Genomic DNA, 21,150 nt, shown 5'->3' on the forward strand with positions numbered 1-21,150 from the left:
TTTGATAATGATGAAAGTAACTCTCTTTGTTTTATTTTTCATTTCTTAATAATCATCACATTATTAAACTAATAATATATTGGTTTAGTTTATTTTGGTGTCCTTTGTGATTGTAGGCTTTGTAGCAATGGCAGTGGAGAGGATTTGGCAGTGCTAATTGTAGGCTTTGTACCATTTCTCTTAAGTCATTTATAACACTTGCTTATTAGTTTCTTTGGTGGTAGTTGTCATCTTTCTTTTTTTTTTCTTTTTTTTCTTTTTTTGGTGTTTCTGTCTCTTTGGGAACGGATGGGGATTTGGGATTGTTATTTTGATATTTGTATTTTGTGTCTTTTTGCATTTCTCATTCTCAATTTTGGTGAGTGGCAGTGGCATACTGGTATTGCATTTCTCAATTTCAATTTTCTCTTTAATATATATTGAAGTTTTGATCATTTCATACCTAAAAACATTTGCCATTTCATATTTAAAAAGTAAAAAATTTTTCATTTCATTTCATACCTAAAAATTTACCATTTCATTTTGTCAGGACCCGTCAAAGATCCCTCACCGGAACCCTAGACAAGCCCTGATCATAGGGAAACCCTACTGGACCCTCCAATGGAAAATCCGACAGAACCTCCCCTGAGGGTTAGATTTACCACAAATTTTCTGCACTGAAAACACACTTCTATATACACCATCTTATTCCTCCCACATTACTACAATTTAATCCCACAAATTTACAGCATTCCAAATAATAATAGGGAATTAATGCAGTATTTAATAAAATGTGTCCAATACAGGATACAGAGCATTATACAAATAAATATGAAATTAATACAACGGCAGATAGAGAAGCAATACAAGATGAAGAGGAAAAAGGGAGGAAATGCTTCTTGGACTTTCGGTAATGAACTGAGACGTCGGGCGCGCCCCGGACGATCAACGTCTCCCAATCCTTGTACCTAGGGGAACGGAATTTAGAAATATAAGATGCTAATCATCTCAGTGAGTAACCCAATCTAATATACAATCATAATAGTAATAATAATTATAGTACACTTGATTAATTAAGAATAAATAACTAAATAATTAATAATTAATTGGAAATAATATTTTCTTTCAAAACCCTCACCATTCACTCCGTTGGAAAAGTTTCCCTTTTAAAACATTTTCGTAAAACCCAATATTTTATGCCCCAAAAATCAAGTAATAATTAATTTAATAAAATTTAAATAATTCAAATACAAATAAAATGTAATGAAATATAATAAAATAAATTTAGAGTACTTACATGAAAGAAATACAACATAAAATTGGAATTCAATATATAATTTATAAAATTTGATTTAATAAATCAAAATAAACAGTATCAAAAATATAATTTAAATAATTACAAACAATTATGTGAAATAAGTGGCAGAAAATACTATAATATTCATTTTGAAATATTCAACCAATCTATATAATATTTTTATGGCAAGATGCATTTTAAAAATATTAATTTAAAATAAGTGACATAAAATATGAATAAATACATTTTAGAAAATACTAATTGGAAATAGGTGATAAAACAATTTAAATACATTTAATTTAAATGCGGCTTTAAAACTTTATGATTTGAAATTTATATTTGAAAATTATACGTGACGCACCACACTATATACCAGTGATACCCTATGATACCCAGCGTCCCGAGCACCATCTGGCGGAAGGTTAAAGAGAGAAACTTGCATACGGTCGCTTCGGCGTCCCCACAGTATCGCTGCTTAAACCGTCATCCCGGCCATGGAGGGGGCGGTTTATGTGCACCATATAGAACTTGCCTGCCCTCGGTCCAATGGCAACTCATGGGAGACATTATAACTTGTGTGCTCATTCACATATACAGTACAGAACACCAATACTGTATGAGTGCATCTAAAACCAATTATTAAATTTATTATTAAAATACCAAATTTTCCAAAATTTACCGTGGCAATTATACCACTTTTCAAATTCACATCTCACATTTTTCCTTTAATATCACCAGCATGAATACTTCGATAATATATTTCTCATATCACAAAATCCATCGATATAATTATACAATTTTCAAATCCATCAACTCGAATATACAATTTTCCAATGGCATAAATATTTTTGAAACATAATTCTTTAAAACAATATTTTTCTCCAATCCTCAAAATCCATTAAATCAACATATCCTTAAAACCACATAAATTTCATATATAATTTAATTCCACAAATCCTCAATACCATAAAATAATTTCCACAATGTATAAATTTATATAAATGCAATTTTTTATTAATCAAAATAAATTCACAAATAAATTTTGTAATAAATCAAATAATATTACTTTTACAATTCCTTTAAATATCAAATTGTCATAAAATCTAGATTTCCATAATTTATCAAAAATCATATATTTCAATTTATTCAAATATGGGCATCAAAATTTAATTCACAATTTATCTAACAATTAACATAAAATAAAAACATTCAAATATTAAAATATCACAATATAATTAATTTGACTTCCAAAATTAATTTGAAGGTGGGTTACTTACCTCGAGCACGCAATTAACCCAAGATCCTCTATGGGATCAATTCCATAACGCATACGTGCTCCTAAAATAAAAATATTACACAACTCAAATAAATTAATATTTTATTAGGGTAAATAATACCCGGTACCCGAGGGGTTTAACACAAACATTAACCAAACTTTGTGAGTAATATACTGAAATGAAGCTTATGAAACGAGGATCACGGATTAAGGCTCACCTCCCGGAGATCAGACCCGAGGTGGCCGGAATCTCGCCGAAAAGCTCTCGGATTTTAAGTCCTTGATTCTCTCAATCCGTCGCGAATTGAGGAAAGTGGACACCGGATTTGGGTTCAGAGGGTCAGGATTAGTGGGAAAGGAGGGGCGGTGTAGCTGGAAGCTCACCGAAAAGTCGATTTCCCGATGAGCCGCCATGGTCACCGGAATCCGCCACCGCCGACGGCGCATCTGGTGGCCACTGGCCGTGATTTTTGGTAGGAAGGTAGATTGGAGGTCGGAATAAGGAGAAATCTGGGTTTGAACTGATCGGCGCCGCCGTTGGAAAAAGCCTCGATCCGGGCATGTCGGCAGTCGGTTGGCCGTGATTTTTGGCTGGCTGGCCGGTTTTCAGGTGGTCTTCAAGGTGGGGTGGTGCGTGTATGGAAAGGGTGGCCAGAAAATGGCTAAGCGGCTATGGCCGGTTGGTTCACTCACGAGATTGGCTGAAAATGCGACATGTGGCACACACTGTTTACTCAAGTCAAAATATATTAAAATATTACGGTATTTGGAAAACTTTACATGTCCATAACTTTTTAACCAGATGTCCAATTTAAGCGTGCCGCTAGTCTATGAACTCGTATCAATGAGTACTTCACAACCATGCATGAGTCAAAGGTCAACTTTGCATGAACAAAAAGTCAACTCTGGCACCTCTTGGACAGTTTGGACGTCAACTTGTTTTTCTCATAACTTTCAAACCGTAGCTCCATTTTTTACGTGCTACTAGTCTATGAACTCGTGCCAATGTATGCATCGTAATGGGACCTCAGTCAATGTGAAATTTTATCAGGAACAAAAAATCAACATTTGACCCTTTCTTGGTCAACGACGGTCAAACCTGGTCAACCTTGGTCAAATTTGAGAAATTTCCGGTGTACTTCAGGACGGGGTGTTATACATTTCATGTGGCATTGGATAGCTTTCTGAAAAAGTTTAAACCTTCAAAATAATTCAAAAGCAAAACTAACAAAGGCAATTTCTAATTGGATTTGGACAGACCAAAAATTATAGGCCCAAAAATAAATCCAGCCCGATCAGCTGAAAGTATACTCAAAATTATATGCCCGAAAATAATTTCAGGCCCACTAATTCAAAAACAAACCCAAATTCGGAGGCCCAAATATAAGCCCAAACCGACCAACCCAAACCGGAACCAAACCGATCTGTTTATTCGGTTTAATGTCTGTTTTTCCACTGCTCCAAAGGTCGGTTTGGGATAGTTTCTGTGGGCAACCAAATGATCTGTTCGGTTGGAATTTTTAGATGGAACCAATCCGAACTGAACCGTATCCACCCCTACCAAATCATAACAACAACAACTACGACAATAATAGTAAACCTTTAATTCAATATATCTTTACACATCTATGTATACTGTTTACAACAATAATATTAGGTTTATCAAAATATTCATCAAATTAATTTATCAAATAATAATAATAATAATATATTATACTAAATGTTATGGAATATATATTGGTGAGAAGAAGCCAAAAAAAAGAATAAAAAAAGAATAAGCTTCCAAGGTCAAATCAAATTGAAGACCACTCACTAGAAAAAAACTAATAATAATAATAATTGAAGACCAAAGAAAACAAAGTTCTCATCATATGTCATGTATGTGAGCTCCTTCCTGCACAGTATATACAATATAGTAAAAAACGCACATGGTTGACGTCATGGGAAAATGTAACACCCCGTCCCAAATCGCATCGGAAATCATGCACGTTGACCGAGGTTGACCGTTGACCGAGCGGGTCAAAAGTTGACCTTTTGTTCCAGTTGAAATTTCGAGTTGACCAGGGTATTGTGGCGAAGTGCTTGATGCCCCGAGTTCGTAGACTAGTAGCACGTTGAAAACGGAGCTACGGTTTGAAAGTTATGAGCAAAACAAGTTGAGGTCCAAACTGTCCAAGGGGTGCCGGAGTTGACTTTTTATTTATGGGGAAATGAGCTTTGACTTATGCGTGGTTGTGAAGTGCTTGTCGATACGAGTTCACAGACTAGCGGCACGCTTAAAACGAACATCCGGTTAAAAAGTTATGGACGCGTGAAGTTTGTCGGATACCGTAATATTTTAATGTTTTTGAGTTGATGAACAGTGAAATGCCATGTGTCAGCTTCTGATTGGTCCACGTGGCATGAACAGTGTCACACGGTGGCTTTTATTTGATAAAAATCTCGGGGAAGAGAGAAAAAGAGAGAGAGGAGAGAGAAAGTTCGACCGGCCACCGGAGATTTTCAAATTTTCTGGCCGATCCACTGTACATGCGCTGGCCAAAAAGATTCCCCTCCCCATTTCTAGCAAAACCTCAAAGTTTCACGGTGATTGGCCGCCGGACGCGCCCGGATCAAGCGTTCGAAGATCGGCCGTGACTTTTTCCCTCCACTGCCGGCCACCACCGATTGACCCATTTTCGGCCATTTTCCGGCCACACGCGCCAGCTAGCCATCACCACCTCCTCAAGTCCGGCCGACCCACCAAGTTTTACGGCCACCGGACCACCGACGCGCCGGGATCGGAGCTTTTTCCGGTGAGGGGCCAGAAATCTTCAAACTGTGATTTCTCCGCCGTCCGGCCTCCGTTTGCTTCACCGCCAGTCCTGTTGGATTGCTCTCCCCACGAGCTACAAATCTACAAAAAATCACAGCCAACGGCCACCGCACACGCCACCACCGGCGACGGTTGCCGGTGACCGCGACGGCTCGCCGGAAATTACTGTTCCGGCGAGTACCCAGTCTCTCGGTCGGCCCCAGTCCACTGTGTTCGACCTCCTGAACCCAAATCTGGCATCCGTTTCCACCAATTCATGATGGTTTGGGAGAATTGCAGAGTCGAAACCCGAAAAGCTTTCCAGCAAGATTCCGACCCCGTCGGGTCCGATCACCGGAAAGTAAGACCGAATCCGTGATCCTCATCACTCGAGCTTCGATTCGGTATATAACTCGTAACTTTTAGATATCGTTTGGTGTTCGCTTCCCGGGTACCCATTTGGGAATTACCCGAATAAAATATTAATATTTTTGGTTGGTACACTGTGGTTGTTTAGGTGCGCGTACAAGTGGTGGAGTTGGTCCTGCGGAGGATCTTAGTTGATTTACGCGCTCAAGGTGAGTGACCCACCTGCGGAGGATCTTATTTTGGGCAATTAATTATGTTTAATTGGTATTTAAATTATGCTCATGTGGTGCGATTTAATTATGAATTTTATTGTGGTTTAATTTATTATTTATGCATGAGCAAAGTATATTTCGGTAATAATCATACGTGGTTTTAAGTGTTATTTTCCGGGCATAATTTGGTTAATTATTTTATGAAAATATTTGTTGAGTTGGTGGTTTAATTGTATAAATTATGCCCGCGGTATTTTAATTGTTGAACCTCGTACTTCGAGAAAATTGTGGTTTATTGGTTATCAATGTTTCGTACCGGTTGTTAAATAAATATGTGGGATGGTATTTTGTGAAAATTTGGTATATTTCCCACGGTAGTTTTGGAAAACGGTACGGTTGGTTTAATAATTGTTTTAGACGCATTCACACAGTATTGGTGTTCTGGTATATGTATATGTGGTTCAGCGCGCAAGTATTATTATTTCACCCATGAGTTGCCATTGGACCGTGGGCAGGCAAGTCTTGTATAGTGCACACAGCCGCCCCCCTCCTTGGCCGGGATGATGGTTTCAGCAGCGGTACTGTCGGGACGCCGAAGTGCCGTTTGCAAGTTTCTCTCTTTAACCCCCCCGCCAGTCGGTGCTCAGGACGCTGGGTATCGGAGGGCATCATTGGTATATGGTGTGGTGCATCAAGTCAAGTGTAATTGTCATGTGTAATTTTCAAATAATGTTTCAAACCCCAAAGGTGTTCAAAAAAATTATCTGTTATAATTTATTACATTTTAATTATATATTGGGGTATTTATTTATTTATTTATTGTTTATCAAATGGTTTAATCCCTTGGTTTTCGGGAAGTATGTACATCGGGTTTTGTGAAATTGTTTTAAAAAGGGAACATTTCAAACGGAGTGATTGGTGAGAGTTTTGAGGGAAATTAATATTTCCAACAGTTATTATTAATTATTTACTTATTGTTGGTATTTATTCAATTCCCTTAATTGTTATTATTATTATTTTATTATTATTAAAAGTGTTCAGTAGTTAGGGTCACTCATTGAGATGATTAGCATCTCACGTTTTTAAGTTCCGTTCCCTTAGGTGCAAGTGGTGGTAGACGTTCTTCTGGAGCGAACAAAATTTTCCGCTGCTATCGCGTTTCGAGAAGTACCTTTGTACTCATTCATTTCAGTGTATTATTTCTTTCATCCTTGTTGTAATTCTGTTGATTAGCACTTCTTAAAGCTCTGTATACTATTGGGACACTTATGTTTTATTTATGCACTTGACTGTTGTTGTTGTTGAGAAGTGCTGTAATTTGTGGAACAATTTGTAGTTTGCGGGAGAAATAAGGGGGTGATTATAGAAGTGTGTTTTCAGTGCAGGTAATTTTTGGTAAGTCCTACTCTTAGGGGAGGTGCTGCCGGATTTTCCGTTGGAAGGTTTGGTGGTATTTCCCTGGGATCAAGGCTTGTCTAGGGTTCCGGGAAAGAATTCTGGACGGGTCCTGACAGAAAAAAATCCCAGTTCACAACATACATCATGTGAAAACCCAAACGATAAAAAAAAATTTAAAAAAAAAGGGGTTAATTTCTTATGTCTCCTAACATTTAAAATAAATATAAATTAGTCTTTCTAATTTTAAAAACATTACTGATCTTTTCTAAATTTAAAAAAATTATTATCTTTTTCTTCAATTATTTTATTCATAATTTTTAAAATAATATTATTTACACTTGTTAAAAGTATTAGTTATAATAAAAATCTTTAAAACTAAACTATAATTAATAATAATTTGAAAAAAATTCAGATACAATATTCCTTAAAAAAATGTATATCAAATTAATTACCAACCAAGCCGTCCAAAATAGTTCAAAATTACAAAATATGTAAAGAGTAGACAAAAGCTCATATCCGAAATTTGTGTAGTACATATGTAAAATTTTCCTCCCAAGGATTTCTTCTAGTATATATAATGGTGTCTTTCGTGCATGGACAGTTATTTATTTTGTTCATTCAGAAAGATGGTGCACAACTGGGAATGTTGTAGCATTTTCTAATAATACTCCGTCTCCTTTTCTCGGAAAATTAAACCAAAAAAATTCCATCAGTACAAAGTTAAATTGTGATGTATCTAATAATTAACTGATCAATTGTACAACTAATCCGCAAGTTAATTCCAGATGACTTAAGCGTGCGTTTGTGCACCGTATAAACTGGGATGACTTAAGGGTCGTTTGGTGGCGCTAATGTCCAAACGGATAAAAGAATCCAAAGTTCCCAGATAATCCTTTAATTTACCGGATAAGAAATCCCTTTTTTCTGCATGTTGGATTGAGATAGGATACATCTTCCCATCATTTTACTTTTTTTTTTTTGAAAACCTCATACATGCAGCCACGTGTTCTCCACAAAATATTCATATATTTAATCGATTGAAAATATATTATTTATAAAATACAATATATTGTGAATTATTATAAGATGAACTCATTTTGTATATTTTAAAAATAATATACTTTTTTTTTTCTTTAAAACTATATTATTTTAAAATATGATGAAGCGGATCATGCGTCATGAACAAACTAATCATGTGTCATAAACAAGCTAACTCACTCAACAAATTTAACAACAATCTAACTAATATATATATAACAAACTGATCATGTGACATAAACATACTATGCAAGGCTATGCCCTTAAGCTATCTATTTCAAATACAACATAAATTTGCTAAATAACTGCTAATTTAATTCACTTTAATCAGATTGACTATTAAAATATGATAAAGTTGGTTAAACATGGAGGGACAATTAATTGCCGGCCGTACGTGTTCACAAACAAACATCTTCTGCTAGACCTCCCAAATGGGCAGTAGAATGTTGAATTACAGCTTATCATTTTCAAAACTAATCAATACTCTTGATCACAAGCATCTCCAGTTGCATCATTGGCATTTCCAATCTCATCTAAAACTCCAAGTACATCATCAGGCCCTGATGCACCTCCGTAATCCGCATCCGAGTCTCGCAACATTAGACTTGCTGTACTTACTAGTAGATTTCCTACCTCAATTGCTAGCTCCGCCCTTTCCATACGCAGATCGTCGCGCTGCATAAAATAATTAACATATACAGACACATACATACAGTTAACATGGGCGTCTTCAAAAAAGAATAAAACCTTCCTTTTTTTTTAATTTTTGATTTTTTATTGATGATGTCGATTCTGCTTCATCTTTTCAAAGTCTTAACTCACTTGTGTAGGAGGAGGACGATAATAGGCCACAACAGGGGGTAGAGCACTGCCAGAAGCAGGAACATTACCGTAGCCGGGTATTTGAGACGTCGTACCCTGCAACTGGAGATGCTTGTGATGAGGTCCAATATACTATTTAAATAAGTAAATACTCTTTCTACAGTTTACTATTTAAATAAGTAAATAATCTTAAACACTTCTTTATATATATATATATATATATATTACTTTTTTTAAAAAAAATGAAAAACATATAATTTTTTATGTCAAAAATCATTAAAGCTATGAAATTCTTCTTCATGAATTACAGGATATATTGTAGAGAGGTTGCAAGATTATATGATCTATTTCAAATATATATATATATATATAATATTGGAGAGTAGAAAAGAAAAAAGGAATTGGAGATTAAGGGAAAAAAAAAATGAAATACATGGATCTATTTTAATATATATTGGAGAGTAGAAAAGAAAAAAGAAAAAAAGAAGAAAAAAGGAATTGGAGATTAAGGGAAAAAAAAAAGATGAAATACATGGATCTATTTTAATATATATATATATATATATGATGAAGAGAAAACAGAAAAAAGAAAAAAAAAAATATATATATATATATTGGAGAGAAAAAAGAAAAAAAGACGAAGGAGGAGGATTAGGGATTAAGAAGAGAGAGATGATTGAGATTGAGGGGGAAAAAAATTTATATGGATATGAAATATAAGATATTCAAGGGTTTTAATTGAAAAATATGAATTTTGAAACTAGATAAACTGAAAGAACTTGATTATTTGTCAAATACTTTTATAAAAAAACTTTATAATTAATTTGAATCTATCAGTGTTTTGGTTATGTTAATGAATTTCATAATTAATTTTTAGAAAACAACGTTTAATTGGAAAAATATTTAAAAAGTTTGTTGAAGATAAATCGTAATCCGCTACTAGTTTTAAAAATTATAAGACATATTTACTTTATAGTATCCTAATAGAAAATTCTATTATTTTCTAGATACATATAATTTGAATACGAATCTCTTCATTTTTAATATAGAAAAAATAATTATTTTGACAAGAATTTGTAAAAAGCATGTTAATGATGTACACCTGCGTTTTTCCATTAGGGAATTGATGAAAAAGAGTAAAAATTCTTAAATTGGACAAACATACGGGTTCAAGGGGATAAATGCCAGAAAAATATAATAACAATAATATTAACTTAGGGACCAAATTGCAGTACGAAATCGCACCATTATCTATTAAATATAATAATAATAATAATAACACTTTTTTTTTTTTTTTTGGTTCACTGACCTCTGGACGTGTTTCAAGGATATCAACCTTCCATTCCAAGTCGGAGTTGTGGAGTATTCCACGACCATCAGCTGGACAATGGGTGATCCAATTCCTCCAAGGAGGCCAGTATCCATTGGCCCTGAGGAACAACTGGCTGTAGCAGCTCTTCAGCCTGATACGATTCCCATATTTGATCGGCTCCCACTCCACCGTACAGTCAAGAGCACGTGACGAGGAGAGCAGGGTCGACTGTTCAACTTTCCGACCGGTCAAACCGGTCAGAAATGGATGGTTGGTGGCTGTGAGATACCTGCCATAGCAGCTCTTAAGGCGGATAACGGAGTCGGATCGGGTTACGAGCTCCACGGTCCATCTAGATCCCTTGGATAATCCGTCTGAGTGCTGCCTCACTGATTCTTTGTCTTCGTGGGCATGCAAATATTTTTCATGGTTGCTGCGGAGTGCGACCACCTTGGCCTTGTCGAAGAATTCCATTCACACCGAAATATAAACTGAGATCAAGTGCGTTACAATTATTGTTTTGAACTTTTAATTTGGTTAGCGTACTTATAACCCTGAATAATAATAATAATAATAATTAATAAAATATTCAAGGGTTGATCATGCACTAAATGTGTAATTTTTAAAGTTAATAGTAGTAGTAGCTAGTGGATAAGGATAGAGTAATTGCCAATTTCCTGCGTCTAATTGATAGGAGTTTTGTGGACTTTGACCATTATCAAACATTTGAACGCACCAGAACACGTCAATAGCTTTTGCCAAACTAGTAGAATAACATTTTTTTTTTTTTCGAATCATAATTTTAATTAGTTTCATTCGAAAACCAATATTAGCTAACATTGGAACCGTGCACAGTAGTTTTTATAGTACAGTCCAATCCGATTTTGATTTTAGGCAATGATATATCCTCTAGAGATAAAAAGCATCACACTGAATTAAAGCTATAATAAAAAACACAAAACACCACTATACTATTTATATATTTATATATATACTTTCGACTCTGGCGAATAAAGCTGCATTATGCACAAAAAGATTTCCAAAGGAGGAAAATAACAGCCAAATAAAAGAGAATGTTTTGTGACCAACTCTGAAAACTAATTTGTGGTCTACCTATGCCGGATTTGGAATAAATCATGACAAATATTCCCTTTGAAATCATTAATTTTCTACGTCATTTCCTTGACATCAGAAGACCATTCAAGATAGATCCACCAGAAGCCCATTCAATCGCTTTTAATCTCTGCTTCATAAGAAGTCTCCCAGGTAAACCACTATATTGTTTGTTAGAAACATATAACCCTTCAACCTATATTAATAACAAATAACCTCCTATATTATAGAAAGATGATACAGTTAAATCCTAACGTTAATTTTGTAATTAAAAAATAATTGCAATAGTTTTGTAAGACCAAAAAAAAAAAAAAAAAATTATCATATTTATAATTTTTATTATGTTATACTACATAAATACTTTACATTAATTAAATGGGTAAATAATATGATATTATGATCAACCCCAAAAAAATAAATAAATAAATAAAAATTACGCAATTACAGTTTATTTGGTGCAATAAAAAAAAAAATTCAAAATCACAATACAGTTTGTGACACCAAAAAGTAAAAGGTGTCAAGCATTACATCCACTAGTCTAAATACAGATAGAATCCTATAAACTAATTTTCTCTTATTTCTCATCACAATCAAGTTGTTAACTTCCAAGCAGAGCCGGCCCGATCATTGGCTTGGTGTGCAATTAGACAAGACTTCTTTTTGGTAAGTGCTCCTTTTGGTGAGTATTTTTTTTAAAATATATAAAATAATTGAAAATTTTGAAATAATAAATGACCTATTTTTTGTAGGATAAAATATTAAATAACCTAGTAAAAATGAAAATAAAAATAAATTAGGCCCTTTTTTTTTATTTTAGACTTTCCTAATTAGATGACAATTAATATCTTTAAATGCCATTGTAATTTTCCAGAAAACTAATTATCTTTTATTGGAACATGTATCTCTTGCATAATCATTCTTTTTTTCATAAAACAACTCTTAAGCCATAAATTTAAAAAAAAAAAATATTTAAGACTCTCACTCTTCTAATTTCTTACCATTTACAAATTTCCAACTATCTTCCATGACTTCCCATCTGAATTCAACTTTTCTTTTTAAGATCACAATTTTTTTGGATGAATACTAAAATAACCATTTAGGTATGGTTTTATAAACAAATTACTCTTTTCTTAAAAAAAAAAAAAAAAATTCTTATTGAAACTAATTAATTTAATGGTTTTTGCAGTTCAAAAAAGAATACCCTTCTATTTGATTAGAAAGCTTTACATAATTAATCGGGTTCTATATTTCTTCTATCGTTCATCAACTGCTTAATATTTAAATGTCTAGCGTTTTTTAATTACTTTTATTATGTCTACAAAGCAGTATATATCTGAACATGGAAAAAAAAAAAAATTAAAAAGCTAATCTATAAAATTCGCCCAGGGTCCCCAAAATTCCAAGACCGGCCTACTTCTAAGGTGTGTATCATGTGTCATCTTTTTGGCCGCCAGCATCTTTTTACCATCTACTTTATTCTGCTCTAGTTATTTATAGCCATTTTCAATGTTTCTAACTTAACGGAGATGGAATCAATGCCTGAAATTTTATAAAGTACAGCAATAATTAAAGATATGAGAATCTTGACAATTAAAGATGTGAAAGAGCTAAAATCTTTGGAAGGAAGGCTACAAGGCCCCAAACTTTTAATGGTAAAAGAATATATATCTTGACATTTATATATTGAAAGAAAGAAAAAAGAAGTGCTTTCTAACTTTACCGGGAATATGCAAAACAACAAAAGGGAAGAGAGGAGAGTGTTTATGGAATTTCTAGACATACATGACATAAAGTAGGTTCGGAGATTTGGATAATGGAGGCTGAAGTCGGGTGCGAACTCGACGGTCCATTGAGCTCCTTTAGATAATGCGTTTCGGTCCTGCCTGATGGATTCTTGGCATTGTGGAAGAATTCCAATCCGGTTATGCTTTTGTCGGACCAACAAACTGATGAGAACGTACTTATCACACTTGTAGTTTGGACTCTGGCGGGTGTATATAAATTAATTAAAAAAAAGAAAAAGAAAAAAAATGATAACTAATTGAAGACTAAAAATTCTTTATATGTACTTTGTATTCTTGGACCACTTGAAAGTCTGGTCAATTTTTTTTTTTTTTCCTGTTTTGAATAAGAGAAAGTCTGGTCATTTACGTTGAGTAGCATATATATATATATATATATATATATATCCATATGAGATTTTAAATTCTTATAATTGCAATAAGAAATTTTTCCAACATTATTTGCTATTGAGTTGAATGGACAAGAAAGAGTCATGTATTTACCCAATATATATATATATATACATATATATATATATATATATTAGGTTGAAAAAATAGCTGGAATATATTCTATATATTCATATTGTGAGACTATTTTCTTTTTTAGTAATAATAAAAGTCATGTAGAATAAATATAAAAAGAGAATATTATTTCAAATGTCTTATCAATTCTTTGTTTGGTATATTTCCAATTTTAATATCTGTTCCATGGGAATATATATCCCCCACTTTAAGAAATAGTTATTCTTTTTAAAATATTCAAAATTGGTATTTCTTCATTTATTTCAAAAATAAATATACTTATCATATTTAAAATATATTTTTAAATATATATTGATTATTTTATACTGAGAAATATATAAATAACTTTGAAATTTGACCCTTGTTTTTTATTATTCCTTTATAGTTATTGCTATTTTATCAAAAATTATTTTGTATATTAAATGTGCCCTTAGTCTTAGATTCAATTTCACCAAATAATAACAACAACAACAACAACAAACTAGCACTTGACATAAGTAATTACAAATAACTTTATAGAGAAAAAAAAAATTAAAAATCAACTATGTTACAAAACAACATCTAAGTAAATAATTTTATATTTTTATTTGTAAATATAGGCAAGATTTTTTTATCATTATTTTTTTAAAACAAATTTTTATTATTAATTTTTCGTAAAATTATTTTGTCCATTCTACTTTAAATGTTTATTTTTGATAAAATGTTGTTTTAAATGTAGTCTATGTTTATTTAATTTTTATTTATTCAAAAAACCTTTTACTTTTTCATTTAAAAAAAAAAGCTTTCTTTTTTTTTTCTTTTTTTTTTTAATTTTTAAAAGAAAAGCTTCGTTCTTTTATTTTGAGGAAACCAACTAATAATTTTGTTTAAGTGAATCCTACATAGTGTATTAAATGAGCCAAACCCAAAACGGACCAACCCAACGGCCCAAGTATCTAATCAATCATCAGCCCATGGCCACTCCACATTTCCCTAGCCAAGATCGGACAATACCTTTTGACCTCTACGATAAATCAGCGAGGTAAATCTCGTTGGTTTAGCCTATTTCATAGCCTATATTCAGGGAAGCAAAAATCGTCGAGACGGTGAAAATATCGGCGACAGTTTCCGTTGTTGATCTTGTCCAACATCGACAGAGGGGGAGGGGGGGGGGGGGGAAGAAGTTTTTTGCACGCGTGTCATCGACTTTGTCGTCGGAATCGATGGAAGTCGACAGAATTGTCCATTGTCGGTGAAGATTTCGGGTTTTAGGTGGATAAGGTAGAAAGATCAGCCGGTCGTCAACGGGAAAAGATGGAAATTTCTGAGATATTTCGGCCGAACTGGTTGGGTGTGTTTGTGTTGATTTGTGTGTGTGTTTGGTTTGTGGTAATCGGTCGGGAGAAGAACTGAAGAAGGAAGAGATGGGGGATACACAGAGAGAAGAGAAAAGAAGAGAAGAGAAAGAGGAGAGAAGAGATCGACCGAGAATGGAGAAGTTTGAAGAGATGGCCGGCTGAGAAGAAAGAAGAGGGGAAAGAGAGGGTCGGCCGGAAGGGGGGAAGAGATGGGGGGATACACAAAGAGAAGAGAAGAGAAGAGAAGAAAAGGAAGAGGGCCGAAATTGGGAATTTTGTTTTTTTTTTTTTTTTTTCCTTTTGGTTGTTAACTGATCTGGCACAGAAGAGAGGGAGGAAGAAGATGAAAGGAAGAGAGGAAGAAGAAGAAAGGATAAGAAAGAAATCTTTCTTCCACGTGGGGGGAAGGAAAGAGAAAGAAAAAAAGAAAAATATAAATAAAATATGATAATATATTATAATAAAATAATATAAAATAATAATATGATAATATTATATTATATAAAAGATAATACATGATTTTTTTATATGTAGTATTTTAATACACATCTCTTTATTTTTTATTTTTTTTTATTTTAGTGTTTAATTTAATTTTATTATTTTTTTTAATAAATTTGATTTTATCTATTTAAAACTGAATAAATAATATTGTTAGTTTTTTATATAAGATTTTAGTATATATGCTTAATTGGATGACTATTTTATTATATTTTATTATTATTGTATTCTAATTATTGAATTTTTATATTATTTTATTATATTAATTATTTTATATCTCAAAATTTGTATTTTAAATTAAAAATTTATAGTTTCCGTAACCTTATCTATATTTCTATCGATATCGATATTTTCATCGATATTTCTGTAAATTCATATCTTCAATATTTTCATCGACATCGATATTTTCTTCACTGTCTATATTCACCATATTCATGAATATCTCTAATAATATCCAACATACCAGTAAAGATTTATCTTTTCCCCCACTTTTCGAGTTAGAGATGGTAATTTTTCGACAATATCGTCGACAATTTCATTGACATTGCCATTGATAAATAAACCCAAACATAAAAAACAAAAAAATAACCCCAAAAAAAAAAAACCAAAAATAAAAAGTTTCCCTAACAAGATTATATCAAATTAATAACAAACCAAGCGGTCAAAATAGACAAAAGTTCGTATCCAAAATTGGTTTAGTACGTATATAATTGTTTTTTACCCCAAGGATTTCTTCAAATACATAGATATTATGGTGTCTTCAGTGCAAGGACCATGATTTGTTTTGTTCATTCACATGATGCTGCACAACTGGGTAGTGAAAGTAAGATTTCCTGTGCTGACTTTAAGCTGTAACATTGCTAATACTCGATCCACTTTTCTTCTGAAAATTAAACCCCCAAAAAAAAAAAAAAATTCAATCAGTCTGTAAAATGATATCATTTTATTTAAAAATATAAATAAATTAATAAAATAAGATAGATGGGCACGTTAAGGCCCATTACCGATCCGTGAGCTTTGCAAATCATTCACTGTTGCAGGCCTTGAGTTCGGGATTCATTGATCGATAATCACAAAAATAAAAAATAAAAAAGTTTAAAGGCCCATTATGCCCCGATGATAATAAATGGATATGGCCCATCGTTTGAGCCTAAGAAAAAGTTGATGAGACAACGAACTAGAAATGACAAAAAATAAAAAATAAAAAAATAAAAAGGGCTGTTTTGGTGTGTCCCCAAACCTTGGTAAATATTTGGTGATATTTCGACAAAATATATCTTTGGTGATCATAATTCATAAATGTATAACTATTAAATATGATGAAGCCTGGTTGCCAACTACTGACATCTCCCTTAGCATCGGTATTAGAGCTCATGCACCAACTGCTAGGCTTCCTGCGTTGACAGTAAGTGTACTTTTCATGGTGGCTGCGGACTCTAATCATCTTAATGTACCTCGTGTAAGAATTTCATATTTCGGGTTCAGCTTAATTTAATTTGTTTAAATGAATAAGAAATTAACTACTGGATAAACAATTCTATCAAAAAAATAACTACAGCATAAACAAATTAAACCGAGAAAGTATGTACTATTAAAATATATAATCCTATTTTAATTTATTTTTTACAAATTCAAATTTTTATAATAAGTAGTATTGGATTGTGGTTTAATATGATATCAAAATGAGAAATCAGATATAAGAGATTTAGGTTCAATCTTTACTCATGCAAGATTTGAAAATTAAATCAACTTTTGTGTCTTTCTTCCCATGTTCAGAATTAAAGCATCTTTCTCTTTCATCTTCTCCACCATATTTTAGCCCACATGTGAAGAGGGTTTTAAGTGGGTACAACTATTAATTCGTTTCAGAAAATAAAAAGATAAAGCTATTTATTGGGCTTATGGTTACGGTGGTTTGTATATTTAAAATTGAATAACAAAGAGGAACATGTTGTTAATTGAAATTTTATGGACTTTGTCAATCAAACATTCAAAGGCACTTGCCAGAATAAATCAACACCTTTTGGTCAACTGCTAGAAACTTTTTTCTTATATAACTAGTAATTCGTCAATTGAAAAGGATTTGTAGTGGACTTTGTCTTTGTCTCAAGTACTACTATATAAGCCGTCAATTCAGAAGGATTAAGGACTTTTTGTCTTTTACTCACGTACGTGCTAGAAATTTATTCTAGTATAACTAGTAAGACAATGTTGGAGGAATTGGCCAATAGCTAAGGTTGGTAAATGCTTTTTCCTAACAGTAGAAAAACCACATAACAAAAAATTAAAAGAAATTCTTATTAATATTTTTTAATATATAGAACGTAATTCCATTCAAATCCCCTTCTAAAAATTAATTTTATTTATGTTTATATATAATTAATACTAATGGCTAAAGTAGTGACTTAGCTAATTAATTGTTTATTTATTATTATTATTTCTTACAGTACTTTTCCGTTCTTCTTATTTCCTGCATTCCTATTTTAAATAAGATAAATCATTTGTCAAACAAGAATGAAAACAGAAAAATAAGATAGAAGATCTTCATTGGAATATCCAAGTTAGTGTTGGTAGCATGCCAGATTAGATCATTTTTTGGCCCTGGACAAAACAGGGCAAATGCAATATGTGAAATCCTGCTAGTGCTCATATTTGGAAGAGACAATATACAAAATAAGTTATTTTTTTATTCAATTATTTCCTGTGGAAAAATTAGGAGAATCAGCTGTATTTTGTTAGAGCGTTGATCCTAATTGAATAATCATCCTCTGTATTCTATAATTTACACTTTACAGACCAAAAAAAAAAAAAAAAAGAATTTTAATTATGTGAATTTTTGCTGAATAATTAACTCCCTGCTAAATTTTGTTCACTTGTGAATTAAACTAACTATTAAACATGATGAAGCAAGGTTCTACATAATGAGACAATTACTTGCCATATCCAAGGCATCTCCCATTAGACCTTCTGCTGCATCAGCAAATCCGGATGCATCCTCAACTTCCGGTGCCTCTAAATCTCCTTCCTCGTCTCCCATGGCGTCCCCATCTCCTTCAGCGTCTTCCATTTCATCCACAACATGAGTCATTAGATTTCCTACATCAACTGCTACATTGCCTGCATCAACTCCTACCTGTGCATATTGCATGTAAGTCATATTGCCCTGCATACAATAAAATGAAAACATTATATCATTAATTTTCAGCAAAACTTCTTGACTTATACTCAAAAATGACAAACTTTGATAGAATTTAATTTTATATGTATACTATAATATGTGTGCATGAATCACTGTTTTTATTGATGTTTAGCGACTCTGCTTCAACTTACTTGTACAGAAGCATGAGGATGACTTGGAGTTTTGCCTTTGACAGGCACCCGAGGGGCCTGAGGAGGGGGTTGTCTGTGAGCCTTTGTACCCTGCATATAGCAACATGTATTTATAAACATTAACATATATTCTTAACAAAAACCTTTAAAGTTGATGATTTTTATTTTATTTTATTTTTTTGTCTGATGAATTTTAATTTATATAAAATGAATTATGCATTACTGTTGTATTTATGTTAATGAATTTTAACTGTGAAGTTTCAAAAAAACTATCTTCCACACTCTATATTACAAAAAGTTTGTTAAGATAAATCGTATTCCCTATATATTTTTCCTGTTATATTTCTTTGTATATTTTTTTATTGTTAAATTTCGTTTTTATAATTTTTTTTTTCACTATTAAGTTATAGTAGAGAGGTTTCAATTTATTATTAGACTATTGTTATTTATGATTAAATTATGGCTTGGGTGAATAATAAAGATAGAATAATCGCTCAATTATAGTCAATGAAAAGTTTACATTTAATATGTTCCAATCACTTATAAATAGCAACTATGTACCGTTACTCCTAAAGAAGTTAATGGTTCAGCTATCTTCTTGCTAAAAGTGTATTAAATTATGTTGACAAAATTGTATGGATTAAAGAGGGTCCAGCTTCTTGGTTCTTAGATATCTTTTTGACTCATATTTATTTATCATTAGAGTTACTTGAATACAAGATATCATTGAGCTGTTTTGAGGAACAAGAAATTTTTACTTAGTTAACAAAATGTTGCACACTTAAATCAATATATATTAAAAAATCTCAATGTACTCCTTTAATAAAACACTAGCATTAATTTTCAAAATACTTTAACCAAAAAAATAAAATTCGAAATACAAGTATATATATATTACAAAATTAAAATCCTGTGTTAAATATTATATACTTATCATAATCAGATGCTATTTGACTAACAGAAAGCTAATGCATTTTGATATTAAAAAATTTAGCATATACTTAGATCATAAATATGTAAAATTAGAAAAAAAAAAAATTACTGAACTAAATTGTTAAAAGAAAATTTATGTATGAAGATATATAACGCTATTGTAGATGGATTCTTTGTAGTAGGGAGAACTATCCATAACCATTAAATCTTGCGAATTATATAAATCTAATTGTTGTATATAGTTATGATGCTTAACGTTTGGTGTGGTGAAGCATGTGATGTACCTGATGTATCCCAACAATATCAACATCCCATTCCAAGCTAGACTTTTCTGTTTCATCATCAGCTGGGTAATGGGTGACCGATTTCCGCCATGGTGGAAGTCCTCCACTGCCCCTGAGGAAGCTATGACTGTAGCGGCTCATGAGCCTGATGTGTTCCCCATCTCTTATGGGTTCCCACTCGACCGTAGAGTCAAGAGGTGAGGGAAGGGTCTGTAGAACTTTCTGACAGCTACTCAAACCTTTTAGAAATGGCTCGGTGGAGGCGGTGAGATACTTGCCGTAACAGCTCTTAAAGCGGATAACAGAGTCAGAGCCGGTTACGAACTCGACGTTCCATTGAGCTCTCTTGTGTGCTCCATTTCTGTCCTGTCTGACCGTCTCTCCATCTTCTTGGGCAAGTAGGTATTTTTCATGGTGGCTGCGGAGTCGAACCGATTCGGCCTTGTGGAAGAATTCCATTCTGGTGGATGGATATCTACTTCTGGTTTTGCAATTAACAAACTGTGAAGTAAGTAGATACAATTATTTTTTCTATCGGACAGATATCGAACTATGTATTAGCTTTAGAGTTCCGGTTGGTGTATTTATGGTAATCAATAGCCATAGAGTAATTGGAAATTTTTGGTGTGGACTTTGTCCAATAGAATATTCAAACGCGATTGTCAGAATAAGCCTTGGACTTGGACTACTAAAAGGCTTAGTCAAAGGTTATATATATTTGAGGAGTTTAATTATTAATTATTTGGAACCAATAAGGTGCTGGTTGAGCTAGTTACATATTGTAATTCTCAAACGATTTTATTTGGTCAAAGGTCAAGGGCTCTTGTTAAAAAAGGAAATACTTACTATTGT

General features: G+C 32.7%; 2 protein-coding genes across 3 annotated transcripts; both read right to left on the bottom strand.

Annotated features, from left to right (window-relative positions):
* Positions 1-8,551: 8,551 nt before the first annotated feature.
* Positions 8,552-11,327, bottom strand: LOC107422744 (uncharacterized). 2 transcript variants are annotated; one of them, XM_016032248.4, is made up of 3 exons: positions 10,495-11,327; positions 9,186-9,281; positions 8,552-9,038 (listed from the first exon to the last, which is right to left on the bottom strand). In XM_016032248.4, exons 1-3 carry the CDS (start codon positions 10,969-10,971, stop codon positions 8,841-8,843), a joined length of 771 nt encoding a protein of 256 aa, XP_015887734.1. In that variant the 5' UTR covers positions 10,972-11,327; the 3' UTR covers positions 8,552-8,840. The 2 variants fall into 2 exon arrangements, with proteins under 2 accessions (XP_015887734.1, XP_015887733.1); XM_016032247.4 differs by having other exon boundaries at positions 9,186-9,287; positions 10,495-11,318.
* A 7,201-nt stretch (positions 11,328-18,528) lies between these two features.
* Positions 18,529-20,832, bottom strand: LOC107422745 (uncharacterized). The gene is made up of 3 exons (XM_016032249.3): positions 20,299-20,832; positions 19,082-19,171; positions 18,529-18,914 (listed from the first exon to the last, which is right to left on the bottom strand). Exons 1-3 carry the CDS (start codon positions 20,755-20,757, stop codon positions 18,666-18,668), a joined length of 798 nt encoding a protein of 265 aa, XP_015887735.1. The 5' UTR covers positions 20,758-20,832; the 3' UTR covers positions 18,529-18,665.
* Between the last annotated feature and the right edge of the window lie 318 nt (positions 20,833-21,150).

Source organism: Ziziphus jujuba, chromosome 3 (assembly GCF_031755915.1).
Source record: "Ziziphus jujuba cultivar Dongzao chromosome 3, ASM3175591v1".
Classification (NCBI taxonomy): Eukaryota; Viridiplantae; Streptophyta; class Magnoliopsida; order Rosales; family Rhamnaceae; genus Ziziphus; species Ziziphus jujuba.

Excerpts from the sequence above, each read along its gene's own strand:
- LOC107422744 (XM_016032247.4), bottom strand. The coding sequence starts at position 10,971 with ATGGAATTCTTCGACAAGGCCAAGGTGGTCGCACTCCGCAGCAACCAT. Across the intron at positions 9,288-10,494 it reads TCCTTGAAACACGTCCAGAG|TTGCAGGGTACGACGTCTCA; the intron begins GTCAGTGAACCA and ends AAGCATCTCCAG. Across the intron at positions 9,039-9,185 it reads ATCGTCCTCCTCCTACACAA|CGCGACGATCTGCGTATGGA; the intron begins GTGAGTTAAGAC and ends TATTTTATGCAG.
- LOC107422745 (XM_016032249.3), bottom strand. The coding sequence starts at position 20,757 with ATGGAATTCTTCCACAAGGCCGAATCGGTTCGACTCCGCAGCCACCAT. Across the intron at positions 19,172-20,298 it reads ATATTGTTGGGATACATCAG|GGTACAAAGGCTCACAGACA; the intron begins GTACATCACATG and ends TGCTATATGCAG. Across the intron at positions 18,915-19,081 it reads ATCCTCATGCTTCTGTACAA|GGCAATATGACTTACATGCA; the intron begins GTAAGTTGAAGC and ends TATTGTATGCAG.